The following is a 13955-nucleotide window of genomic DNA, read 5'->3' as shown; positions in this document are numbered from 1 at the left end:
TGCGCTCCCGGGGGCGGTTCAGAGAAAAGAGGAGGCGTGATCCGGCGCAAACGTTCCCTGATGCTATTTTGCAGTTTCAGAAAACAATTCCGCCACAGACCAGGAGAAACCTCGTCTAAAGTCAGTGCGCGTTTTTCAGATGCTATTTTAAGGGCGCATGCTTGGCCATAATGTAGCATGTGCACAAGGCGCATACACTTTGCTTCTCTCATCTACACAGACACAGTAGTTCACATTTTTGCAAACCATACATAATTAAAAAGGAAAAATATTAACACACGAGGGAAATCATTGTGGTGTCTATGAAGATGTGTAAAAAATAGGCATAAATCTAGCCTACACATTTACTCAAATTATTATACGCCTGTTTAAGCGAAGCTAATTTGGGTGTGTTTCTCCATCCCCAATGTCACTTCTCTGTGTTTTACGGCCCTGACGAGAACGTCGGTCTCCTCGGCTGTGAAGCGCTCCTGGCGTGCGCCTGGCAAATCCGCCGTTATAATAGCAATCCGCCATGGAACAAGCGCGCCTGCTCTTAAAGGGAATGTGAGATGTCGCTCTGATTGGTTTATTTCACGTTACACCCAAACCACACCTATGAGTAATGAAGCTACTTCAGACCAACACATTTTAGATTTGCGTTTCTGAGATCCGCCCACAAAGTTACTTGCGTTACGTGTTTGATACTTGCGTTTCAGATCGTTAAAATAGGGCCCATAAGATCTCTTTAACATGTCACTTGTTTCTGCTAGAGAGCGACCAGACACTCTTGCTTCTCAGATTTGTCTTCTGAGAAAAATAATTTGTCTATTCAGATATCAGCAATGTCATAAACTGCACGGATGTCAATTGTCAACATACTGATTCGTATTCCTGGTCTAGGATTAGGAATCTAAGGGAGAACATCTGAGACGAAGTTGAACGTTTGAAAAGTGAAACAACTGAACAAAGCAAAAGCAATATTTCACTTACCCTGGTCTTGCTGTTTACGTTGGCCTGTTGCTGTAAGAGGAACTTTACCATCTTGATATTGCCGTAATGACAAGCCACATGAAGGGGAGTGTAACCCATCTGAAGAGAAATCAACAGTGATGATCATAATCATTGACTACATTTGTCAAAAACATCGAAATGAAGACATTTTAGGCATGTACAGAGGACAGTAACACATCAACTATACAGAGTTCATCATCTGTGCTGTGCATTGGGGTATGTGAAGAATGGCAGTAAAAATAACCACAATTTTTAGCGATTAATAATGAGAATGATGAAAATTGCATTTAAACAGGAGTGAAGAGGTTTGCTCGTGTCATGTAAACTTCTTACTGTGTCCTTACTCAAATTATTAGTGCACATGTAAACGCAGTCATTGATTATTATCAATAATAATGTGAATCATTAAGTGCACTCTGTAGAAAAACAACATATTGCAGTTTTTACCCGTGTGGCAGCGTAGACGGACGCCTCATGTTTCACTAGTATATCAGCAATCCCAACATGCCCCTCCTGAGCCACAAGGTGAAGAGGGGTCAGACCGCTCTGAGGACACACAACACACCTGTCATTTTATGGACATAAAGAGAGACATAACATGCTATCACAACTCTAAATGGCTCGAGCCTCTTGACTCCATACAAATATAATACATAAAACATATATAATAGAAGTCTGTTTGGTTACAGACATTCTTCAATATAACTAAAGTATTAATTAATGTTAACGATTTAAGCTATTATAAATGTTAAGAAATGCATTAGTATATGTGTAAGTTAACATTAAGATAAATGACCTAATGCTGTATACTGATCTTGTTCATTGTTAGTGTTAACAATTACAACCTCACTGTAAAGTGTTACCATGACATTATTGCAATATTTGCATACTGATATGATCTTACATCTACTTTTACTTCTTACATCTAAGCCATCTTAGAGAGGAGTGTTGGATTACAAATTTATTAAATGTTTTAATTTAGATTCCAATATAGACTGAGAAAGTTTAGCAGCGGTTATGGTGATTATATCAAGAGATTCCTGCCAGTGTTGTTCTCTAAATGAGTCAATTCCTGAGACTCTCACCCTCACCCTTTGTCCTTATGCATTTCCTGCCCAGTAAGCTCAATGTACAGCTGTGCTTTTGTCTCTGTGATCATGTGAAGATATGGGTGATACCGTCAGGCTGATTGGATCATTTGAATAATAGTGTTATGCTGATTAGTTCTGTCTCTCTTGAGCAAGCCGGATAACCTGCCAAACTGGTTTTGACTTGATTGATCAAATCATGCCTATGCTTTGTCTTGATTTGTCTCCACCTCCAAACGTCCCTCCCCCTTGGAAGGTATATAACTGTAAATGTATAATGTTTGAGTTAGATCATGTTGGAAGTACTACAGCAACGTACAGCGGAGTTCTCAATAAAGAATAACTTCCGTTGAACGCGATCCCAACTGTCTCCTGGTCTCTGCTTCGATGAAAGAAAACTTTACAACAGGAGCAGACTTTATAATCTGACACAGAAGTGGCATAAATGTTTTATTTATTCATTTGTACTTCTCCATCCTTCAAAAACTGAATCACTAAGATATGGAAGCTAGTTTCTGCCATGAAATATATATATATATATATATATATATTTTTTTTTTTTCTGACTTATAGCTCGCAAATCTGATTTTATTTCTCAGAATTATGAGATTTAAACTTGCAATTACAATTTATAAAGTACAGATTGCAGATATAAAGTTGCAATTCTGAGAAAATAAAGTTCAGACTTTTTGTCTCAGAACTGAGATATAAACTTGCAATTTCGAGTAATAAAGTCCGAATTGTGAGACATAAACTATAAAAAGCAGCAACTTGAGCTATTTAATTTTTTCAGTGCCAGTGCATAAATCGCCAGCGTCCTGATCACCCAGACAGATTTGATCTTTTTGGCAATAATTACATGGTGATTGTCCAACATACCTGAGTACATCAAGTGATTTTTTCTCAAATGATCAAGGACATTTCGAATCCTCATGATATTACTCCTTTTGCTGTCATACAATCACTGCTATTCAAGCAAATCTATGTTGTTTTTGCTCTTTTCATGAATGAGACTGCTTTTGGAATGTGTGTGCGTGCGTGTGTGTGTGTGTGTGTGGGGGATCCTTGCTTTAAAAAAGGGTGCAATAATGTAAGCATGATAAATTCACCTTATTGCCCAGATTTACATTGGCCTGCTTTGAGATCAGCAGCAACACCATGTCTGGTTGTCCCTCTTGGGATGCGAGGTGTAAAGGTGTGACCCCTTGCAGTGACTCAGCGTTGGCAGAAGCTCCATGCTGCAGTAAACTACTCGCTACCTCCACCTGGTTCTGCTTCGAAGCAATATGGAGCGGAGTATAGCCATTCTGAGGACAAAAATCAGCAAGTTTATGCACTTTGTGGCTAAAATAAACTAGTTGAAAATAATGATTAAGACTGTGAGTTTTTGCAGAGTCAAGCAGGGCAATAATAGCGTCATACTCGAGCGGCACTGTGTGGCGATCCCCCTTTGCCGAGTAAAAGATTGACCACGTCTAGATTGTTATGATGGACGGCCACATGCAACGGCGTGAGTCCGACCTGTGGAGGAGAAGGCATCTTACATCACTACCATCGATAATACACAATGAAAATGCAATAGATATGAATGATAGAACACTAGTAGTACTACCACTGAAAAAATAAGTGTGCTTAATTATGTTGATTGTGCACTTCAAATTTTAAAAGTATATTTAAAAAAAATACTTCCAGATAATCTCATATTAATGAAATAAAAGGCCACTTAAATGTAGGATTTCCCAACTTTTTTCGCAGCTGAACCTCTTTGACCTAATATCTTTACTTGAAGTTAATAAATTAGATAAGTAATACAATTAATCTGATGTCGATTAATGGTCACATGGCGTGCAAGTAAACAAAACAAATTTTTTTTATTTTATTTTTAAAACTTAATTGCTTAATAGCTTTTCATTAAACTCATGAACCGCCAGCAGTTCCACCATGAACCCCAGTCTAGGAAACCCTTCATGATGTTGATAACAAAGACTGGAATATCATTTCTTTCTCTTAGTAAATTTATATCAATATGGTACAAGATTATCCTATCCTATAAAAGTAAGCAAAAAGTAGTCAGAATACATTGCCTAAAATGAGTAATCTAAATTACGAACTGCAATTTTTGTCATGTAATCAGGAATCAGTAACCGACTACAATTTGTAAGTAATATACCCAGAATTGCATGTTATATGTTAAATTGTAATCAGATTATAGTTACTGACTATGTTACTGAATTTCAAATTGGTTGTGTCTGTTTACACATGTCGATACACAAGCCATTGAAAGACCCATTTCAGTCAACCACTAATTCTATCGGTAACACTTTATTTGACAGTGTCCTTGTTACATGTTACATGTACTTACCATAGTAATAACAGTAAATTATACATAATTACATGCAACTAACCCTCAACCAAATCCTAATCCTAAATACATGTTGTTAGATAATATTACTCAGTACTTAAATGTATAAAAACATTGTAACAATGACACCTTAAAATAAAGTGTAACCATTCTATCTATATAAATAGCTATAGAATGAACTATAAATGCGTATAAATGCGTATAAATGCATGCAGCTGATTCATACTTTGCCTGCAGCATTCGGATTGGCTCCTCTCTCTAAAAGCAGCACTGCCACGTCCAGTTTCCCGTATTTGGCCGCCACATGAAGAGGAGTGAAGCCTTTCTGCATGACACCAACCCAACAGCAGAGAGAGTTTCAGTACAAAACCAAATCTAATTTCACACAATATGCTGGTGGCTTAGGTCTTGGGTAGAGCACTGTACCTTGGTCATTTTGGTTAGCTGGGCGTTGACGTCCAGGAGGATGCTGGCAGTTTGTGTGTGTCCCTCGCGGGCGGCGATGTGCAGTGGAGTGTGTCCTGCTGTTGTGTTGGAGTCGGGGTTTGCTTTGTGCTCCAGCAGGAGCTTCACCATCTCGTTGTGGCCCATGCGGGCTGCACAGTGTAGCGGCGTCTGGTCATCCTGATGGAGGAGAACATCCAGAAGTGATACTTTTTTAATAACATGATACACGCAAAAATAAAAAAACTTTGTTACGGCCATATTTATTAGGTCTTCTCAAATTGTATTTATATTATGTTAAAAATGTAGATTTGTTTTTATATATATACACAGGTATACAGGTATATATATTATAATATGTTTTATAATATTATATATTATTATACATACAGGTTTTATTTGACTATATTTGACATCACTTTATTTTAGGGTCCAATTCTCACTATTAACTAGTTTCTTATTAGCATGCATATTACTAGGATATTGGCTGTTTATTAGTACTTATAAAGCACATATTGATACTTTAATCTGCATGCTCTTATTCTACATCCCTTAAACCCATAACTAAACTTAATAACCACCTTACTAACTATTAATAAGCAGTAATCAGGAGTTTATTCAGGCAAAACTAGTAGTTAATAGTTAGTTAAAGTCCCCTTGTAGTGAAAATCAAGCTTTTAATGTTGTTTATATGTCTATGTGGTGTTGTTAATATGCTTTAAGACAAACCATGTGTAAATTCATAAGTCGACACCATTGCTGAGTATTTTCTCCTTAAAACTGCAGTGAACCAAAGACAGTCTCAAAAACACGCTTTGAAATCGCTGGCGTTTCTGACGTCACAAACTACCTTGTAACCAATCAGATCAACGTGTGATCGTCAACCAGTGGATCTCTGAGCTGAGTGAGTGAGTGGAGGTGGGGCTCATTTGCATATTCATAGAACTGCGTATAGTAAATGAGGCAAGGAAAATCATTTCCATGAAATACAATTTTTCCTCATTTTGCTTAAAGAGAATAAAAGTCCAACATATACAAACTAAACTAAACCAAAATTACATTAAATGTCACAACAACTAAACACAACAAAATAACATAAAGTGAAATGTACCTTGGCTTTGGCGTCCACTGGAGCTGCGTTTTGCAACAGGAACTCAGCAACTTCACAGTGACCAGCTCGAGATGCCATGTGCAGAGGCGTTTCCACTTTCTACAAGCACACATTAATGGATACGCACAGTAAGATCACAGCAACATCTCAGCTCGCAGTCAACATCTTAAAACACCTAGAGCAGGGATGGGTAACTTCAGTCCTAAGGGCGTCTGTCCTGCAGAGTTTAACTCAAACCATGGGCGAGGCTAGCCCCTTTTTAGGGGTGCTTCAGCACCCCTAAAAAGGAGCTCAGCACCCCTAAAACTTGGAGTAAGAAATGTTGTTATTCTAAAAAAATATATATTTTTTTTGTCTTTGACAAGGTTAAATAATGTTCTTCATCTTCAATCCGCAGCAGCGCCAAGCAGAGCGCAGGTCAGAAACAGAGGCGCGCGTGTGTGTGTGTGTGTTTGTTCATCTGAGCCTCATTGGTCTTTCACTTCTCGTCAATGTCAGAATATTTGAGATGACCAATCAAATCAAAGTAGGCGGGCTTTATGTTCACAGAAGCTGCTGAGCGCGAATTTTAGCAGCACGACTGACGCTTCAGTTTACGGTCAAGTGCGAGTTAAGAAGATGTAAGTAGCTAAACTAAACATTTTATATTTGACAGTTTTTTAGGTCATAAATGTTAAACGAATGACAAAAATAATTAGAAAATTAATAAACCTTTGTCTAATTTCGCCATTTTGAGCTGAAAATAGGCCTATAACGTGTAATTATGTCATTGTGAGGGGACAAGAAACATTAACAAAGCCGTTTTCATAGGCACAAGATTAATAATGCATGTGTACATGTTGAGAATTAATATAATACAATTTGTAGCCTTCAGTAAATTAAAAAAGTTCAGCTTTAGAGGGGAAGAGACAGGGCAAGATCAGGAGACTGAGAGAAAAAGACAGAGTGATGGAGATGAGGAGAGAGCAGGTTTTAAATCTATTTCTTATCCTTTTTTGGCCTCAAACGTCTTGAAATGCACATATCAGAGAAATAAAAATGTTTAACCCCATAACAACCTCAAATTTATGACCTCTTTGATTATAAAGCCCTGTCTACGGCCATGTATTAGGCCTAGATCAATAATGAATGTGTACATATTGTGAATGAATTTAATAAACTTAGTTACCTAGCTTTCCTGGTAGCTTTGTCTGAGAAAATGATTCATGAATCAACCTATCAGTTGACCCTATGTTTACTTTCTTCACTGACAGACAAAAATGAAAAGCCTATATCAGTCAAAGCTCAGCTTTAGGAGGGGAAAAGACAGAGCAAGAGAAAAACAAAGAGAAAAAGAGTGTGATGCTGATGAGGTGTGGAAAATAAACAGCTGCCCGCACATGGTTTTAAAGCTGTTGTTATTCAATTTTTTTGGCCTTCAAAACATCTTAAAATGCACATATGTAGATCAGAGAAATCAAAATTTTCTCAGGGGAGCATGCCCCCGAACCCCCCTAAATACCTCGCATTCGGTACCTCAGTGATTATAAAACCCTGCCATATCCATGTTAATGGATGAATGAATGAAACTAGTTAATAATGCGCATTAGACCATAAACTAACTTTTTTTTTTTTAAATCATACCCTCATTGGGGGCTGAGCACCCCTAAAATGAAAATCCTAGAATCGCCCCTGACTCAAACCCTAATCAAACACATGTTAATCAGTGTCTTCAGGATTACTAGAGAACTACAGGTTTTGTTTTTTTTATCAGGGTTGGAGTTAAACTCTCCAGGACCGAAGCTGCCCATCCCTGACCTAGAGATAAAACTGTGTGAGGAAAATGTTGCTTTCAGAAGGTTAAACTCCATGTTGACGTGGCCTTATTTTAACATACTTCAGTGCATTGCTTTCACAGCTGATATTTCACTTTGTCGCTTACCACGTTTGAGGCATGCGGTGATGCTCCTTTCTGCATTAGTATCTTCACTATATTCAGATGACCCATGAAGGAAGACACATGCAGCGGGGACAACCCTGACTGTCGGAAAGAAACACAAAGAACTAAACATGTCATGGCCTGAAATTGTGATAATGCTCACACCTCTTTAGTAGACTTCGCTCTACTCAAAATGTAAACTACCTAAAATGCATGTTCCTTTTTATTGTTCTTGACGTGAAATTCATTCCCAGTCTTAATGAATCACTGTATCTGTTTTTATGCTTTGGTGGATTTTTTGTCTGCCATGTCCTTTTCTCCCAATAGGTCTATAAAATCTGGAGAAATCTACCATTCATCTAATGATAATAATAACCATTGAGCCACAAAAATAAAGTCCTGATAAAACTGATGTATTGGTGGCTGATAGGACAATCCTGTAGCTCTTAGTAGCATCTACTGTATCCTGAGCTGTGATATCGTTACTGTACTTTCCGAGTCAAAATTGCATTGTTGAGAGGAAAAAAAACACACACACAGATAAGCTACATCGGTATAAGTCACATTGTATTGCACATTCAGGAATTTATACTGTATGATATACGCTGTAGCCACATTGGACCAGCGGTTTGGAAAATGGAGGATTCAGCTGCGGCGCCATCTTCTGGTCAGACGAGGGAATTCTTTCGGTCACAGTGCATTATGGGTATTCTCTAGCCACCGAGTGTACATTGTTTGTACACTCGTTATTGCGCTGCGTTATGGGATTGAATAAGTGCACTCAATAATGTCCACTATGGTTTCGGACACCACTACAAATGGCTGTTCCCTCAAATAGTGCTCTATTTAACGATATAAGGTGCGATTTCGAACACAACCTTTGTCTCTGTCTCGTTTAGTTCATACTCATCTCATACTATGTTGGTTTGTGTATTCCTTTTGCTCTTGAGTTGATATTCCAATGTTTCGTTTTGTTTGCTTATGTAAATAAATGCATTTACTGCAACTAGATCCTGCTTCTTGCAAAAAAAGTATATTTTGTTGGAATATACAGCTATTTTTGCATGGATGCCAATGGGAAAACATGCTTTTTGGCAGCACAATGATACACCTTTAGAAGCTAACTCAACTGTGCTATGGGTTGCTCTTGGTTTGACAATCAAGATACAAGGTAAAATTCATAATAAAAGTCCCCAATACACCAAACAAATACAATGACTTCTAGAACTCAGTTAAAACCAGTGAATACATTACAATAATTTTAATTTAAACAGTATTTACAGTATTTTACACTGTGAAATGATCCTGTTGCTCACCTCTGTTACCGCCTCCAGGGACGCAGAATGCTTTAATAGCAAGTCCATTACACGCATGTGGTTCTTCTTACAGGCAATATGGAGTGGCGTGAAGCCATTCTAAGCATGAGTGGACAAATATTTATATATAAGTGCAATTTTATTTTCAGAACAACAGGGTAAATGTTAATATTAGCATTAGCTGTGCCATGTGTGCCTTTTATACGTGTACTAACCAGAGCACGGGTGTTTGGTTTGGCTCCTTTGTCCAGGAGCACCTTGGCCACGCGATGATGTCCACAGTGTGCCGCCACATGCAGTGGTGTCAGGTGGTCTAGAGTGATGTCATCAATCTCTGCATTGTACTGTAATAGCTGTTTGATACAGTCCAAATGATCGCCCTGGGCTGCCATATGTATTGGCGACAGGCCATTCTGTGCAGTGAACATATGGGAACATTTAGAGCTGCCAAATGCACTTTCTTTCACATTTCTGGCAATCAAGCAGGTTTTTTTATTTTATTTAATTTTTTTACTTTTCCTTCAGGTTAGATTTCTGAACTGAATGTGTTTAAAATACACAATAACCAGGTTTATATATTTATCATCAACAAATTCATTTCAATTGAATATTTCTTGTTCCACAACTAGAAATATTTTAACCATGTTTATACTTTATAACTGAATAAATGTAATTGTTTTCACAATATACAGATTTATGCAGATTCTAATCAATATGAACAAATGATTTTTTATTATTATTATTTAAATCTAATCAAATAGATGCAAATAGGTAATAATAAACTTTGCAGAAATCATACCTGTTTCATTTATGACAAATATGCATCACATTAAGTTTATTAATTTATAAGCCAAATAAATGGAATTTTTATATGCAATTCAAATAAATTAATCCTAAATGTTTTTGGAGTGGATTTTTTTTTTAATTAATGCATATTATTATATTTGCACTGATGACACAGACTATTGGGAACTATGACCAAAAAAAAAGAAAGTAATTTGAAATTCGATCTTCAGTGTAAATATTCAGTCAAGATATGCGACTTTCAATTTTTCTATTTTCTCCAAACACGCTGTTTGGATGCAAAGCTGCAAATTCAGTAAATAAAATGTAATAATACCTAAAAATGGCAGTTTTTTGGTGGGATAAATTCTTGCATAATTGCCATACAAGAACAATAGCTTGACCTATGCTGATGAAATTGACCAAGGTGAACCAAATCAAAGAGATTCAGGATTGGTGATGTTGGATTATTTCTTTTTTTATTGGTTACTTCAGAACACCATGTGACTACACCACAAAATTAGGGGGTCTCGATGTCAAATGTTTTGTGGCTATATGTAAACGCCAAGTGTTTGGGTGTATGCTTACTTTGGTCTTGGCCTGTATTGGGGCTCCTTGGTCCAGAAGGATCTCGATTATTCTCCCATGGCCATTTCTGGCAGCACAGTGAAGAGGAGTCAACTCATCCTGTGATGACAAGGGAGGAACAACAAACGTGTATACAAATCCTCTAGTCACGTTAATGTTTAGAATTATAACTTTATAACATACTTTTGTCTTAGCATCAATCTTTGCTCCTCGGTCCAGCAGAAGTCTGACCATGATAACATTTCCTCTCCTGGATGCAATATGTAGAGGTGTGATCCCATTCTGAAAGAAAAACACACTGGTTTGCACGTAGCTTTAAATAGACTTGAGGATCAGTGCAGAAGCGTTTATAAAAGACAGACCTTGGGTGTGAAGTTCACATCAGCTCCTCGGTTTAAAAGCAGCTGTGCGACATTCAGGTTTTCATAGTGGGCTGCGATATGGAGTGGTGTGAAGCCTGTCTGCAGAGGATCATGGGAAATTGAGTTAGTAACCAGTAACAGTTGTTCCTCTGATTGCTTCAATATCAGTGCAGATTTCAATGAACTGTACACACTACCGTTCAGAAGTTTGGGCTCTGTAAGAACTCTGAATGTTTTTGAAAGAAGCATTTATTTGATTAAAAATACAGTAAAAACAGCACTATTGTGAGATAGTTTAAAATGTAAAACATTTCTCATTATAAATGTTGAAAGTTTTGCTGCTTAATGTTTTTTTGGAAAATGTTTTTGTTTTTCAGGATTCTTTGATGAAAGTTCAAAAGTCTCTACTATCACTTTTGATCAACTTAATGCATTCTTGCTTTATAAAAGTATTAATTTCTTTAAAAAATGTAATCTTACTGACCCCAAACCTTTGAACAATAGTGTGTGTTTACACAGATTAAAGCAGTAAGTCAGGCTTGCAGTGCAACCTTCAGCTGGTTAATGTTGGTCACAACAATTTAACTGTTGTAAAATCAATATAATGTATGGCTATGTCACACAATCCAACGTGAATGACTCAAAAATATTAACTTCAATAGTCTTTAATCCAAGAAATCAAATACTCAGGAGATACTTCAGGTAATGAAAATGCACATAACACATTAAACAATGATGAGAATCAACAGGAACAAGAGAAACTCAGAGCTAAATACTATATGCTGTTTTCTGTTCTCGCACTAGATTTAGACACGCTGCATTCAGAAAATGTTGTTTCAACCCATGTTTGGGTCAAATATGGGCAAACCCAACCATAGGTATAGTGGCATGAAAAATTAAGAATCACGTTTTTTTTCATGTGGGTGTTTGAATTGAGATCGCAATCTTTTAACGATTAATCGGGCAGCTCTAACAGTTGGGTTTAAAATTTAATTAAAAAAATTAAGTTTGTCCATATTTGACCCAAACATGGGGTTGAAAACAACCCAGTATTTTTTATTTTTTTAGAATGTACTCACATCATGATTTTATTAGGACTTCGATTAAATGCACAGCCCTAGTGCTTAATACATAAAACTAATTTAAATTTAACTATAATATATCTTAATTTCATTGCTATTACCATGCAACTAAGCGCCCAAAACATTACATTTCGAACGGCTTCAAACCTGGCTCATTTAATCAGATAATATAATGTTACATTTATACTAGATGCCCAGTAGTTTAGAAAAAGAACGTTTTCATCAGTTTTCACAAACCTTGCTCAAGACATCAGGATTGGGGTCATTCTGTAAAAGCACAGCGGCAGTGCGGGTGTCATCGTTTCGGGCAGCGATATGCAGTGCGGGAAGGCGGACCTTGCCCTTAGTACCGTGGTTTATGAGCAGGGCCACCACATTCTCATGGCCCTGCTGAAGAGCCACAGCAAGAGGGGTAAAGCCATCCTGAGAGACAGACAAACACACAACACATCACGGGAACATCCATGTTTCTCTGAATAACCTGAGAGAAAATAGCAGGTTAAAGGTGAACAACAGTGTGATCCCACCCAAAAATAAGTGCGCTTAATTATATTGAATGTGCACTTGTAGTGTACTTCAAATCTTATAAAACTGTACTTGCATGTAACACAATAATAATAATGAAATAAAAGGCTAGTTACCTGTAAGCGTACTTATAGCGTAAACATTCATGACTATGTTTCTTAATACACAAGTACACTTTAAAGAAGTACACTTAATTTGATGTGTTGACTAACATACTGAAGCACATGTAAAAAACGATAATAATTTGAACTGTAGTGTGTTATTCAATATTACATTTAAAGTGAATACATTTTTAATGCACTAAATTGCAACTTCATCTTTATAAATGTGCAATTACAAATATATTTAAATACATGACATAGTAGTTAGAATAGAAATAACATGAAATCTATTTTAGTTTACCATAAATGTTGGTCACTTTAACCATATTTCAAAGACAATAGCAGTACTTATGAAATTGCATATGAAGATGTGAAAAAAAAAACAATATGAAAAAAGCACTCTAATGCATTTAATATACATTTAAACTATAATACATTTTCATTTAATTGCAATTAACATGCCGAATCAAAGTTGTTTACTCTCTCGTCTCATATATTAACTCATTTAGGTGCGTTAATCTTTTTAATTGCTTCAAAAACATAAGTGTGATTCGCACTCAGAATTCAGAGGGATTTTTTTATGACTTTTCCACTTATGTAAAATAAAACAACAACAAAAACACTGAATTCTGAGAGCGAATCACAGTTGAATTTTTGAATTAACATGCCACAAACATTACATTCAGTTCACACTTAAGTACTCTTTTAAAGAATATGATTTGCACAACAAGTCCTCTATTTAAAAGTCTTTTCATTACCTCAGTTGGAATGGTCTGATTGGCTCCATTATCCAGGAGAAACTTCACAACCTCCAGGTGATTCTCTTGTGCAGCCATGTAGAGAGGAGTGAAGCCCTTCTGTTGCAGACAGACATAAACACCCATATGCAGATACAATACCCAAACTAACACAAGCACACAAATACACAGATGACAATAGAGCCAGAGAGATTTTAGTTCGGACAGCAATACTACATAAATCCAAAATGATTCAACTGTTCAAATGAACTACTGTATAAAACATCCAACTTAGGTAAATGCTCGCAGATAATACAACATCTCAATGCCTCAAACCCATTTTAAAAGAAATCCTTTTTATTTTTTGCTCACCTGAGACTGAGCATTGACATTGGCTCCATAGTTGACCAGCTCAGTGACCACCTGTTCTTGACCAGCTAACGCTGCTATGTGAAGAGCAGTGTTTCCTTTCTACAAGAGAAATATCTGATTTAATGACTCAATGACCAGCATTATACAGTACATTAAAAACTGCACTTGTACGT

At 36.8% G+C, this 13955-nt stretch overlaps 1 protein-coding gene across 15 annotated transcripts in view; it reads right to left on the bottom strand.

Annotated features, from left to right (window-relative positions):
- Positions 1-13955, bottom strand: part of ank1a (ankyrin 1, erythrocytic a) — a 79255-nt gene that overhangs the window by 53587 nt on the left and 11713 nt on the right. For all 15 annotated transcript variants that reach the window (XM_084113620.1, XM_084113623.1, XM_084113614.1 and 12 more), the window contains 16 exons: positions 13783-13881; positions 13432-13530; positions 12285-12470; positions 10966-11064; positions 10787-10885; positions 10604-10702; positions 9448-9645; positions 9233-9331; positions 7920-8018; positions 5999-6097; positions 4870-5067; positions 4670-4768; positions 3504-3602; positions 3191-3388; positions 1441-1539; positions 973-1071 (listed from right to left, as the gene is read on the bottom strand). In XM_084113620.1, the coding sequence (XP_083969746.1) occupies positions 973-1071; positions 1441-1539; positions 3191-3388; positions 3504-3602; positions 4670-4768; positions 4870-5067; positions 5999-6097; positions 7920-8018; positions 9233-9331; positions 9448-9645; positions 10604-10702; positions 10787-10885; positions 10966-11064; positions 12285-12470; positions 13432-13530; positions 13783-13881 (1968 nt within the window). The remainder of the gene's footprint in view (positions 1-972; positions 1072-1440; positions 1540-3190; positions 3389-3503; positions 3603-4669; positions 4769-4869; positions 5068-5998; positions 6098-7919; positions 8019-9232; positions 9332-9447; positions 9646-10603; positions 10703-10786; positions 10886-10965; positions 11065-12284; positions 12471-13431; positions 13531-13782; positions 13882-13955) is intronic.

The sequence above is a fragment of the Abramis brama genome, assembly GCF_963993115.1.
Source record: "Abramis brama genome assembly, chromosome: 5".
Taxonomy (NCBI): domain Eukaryota; kingdom Metazoa; phylum Chordata; class Actinopteri; order Cypriniformes; family Leuciscidae; genus Abramis; species Abramis brama.
The sequence above is the reverse complement of the archived record's forward strand: the minus strand, read 5'-3'. Positions and strand labels throughout refer to the sequence as shown.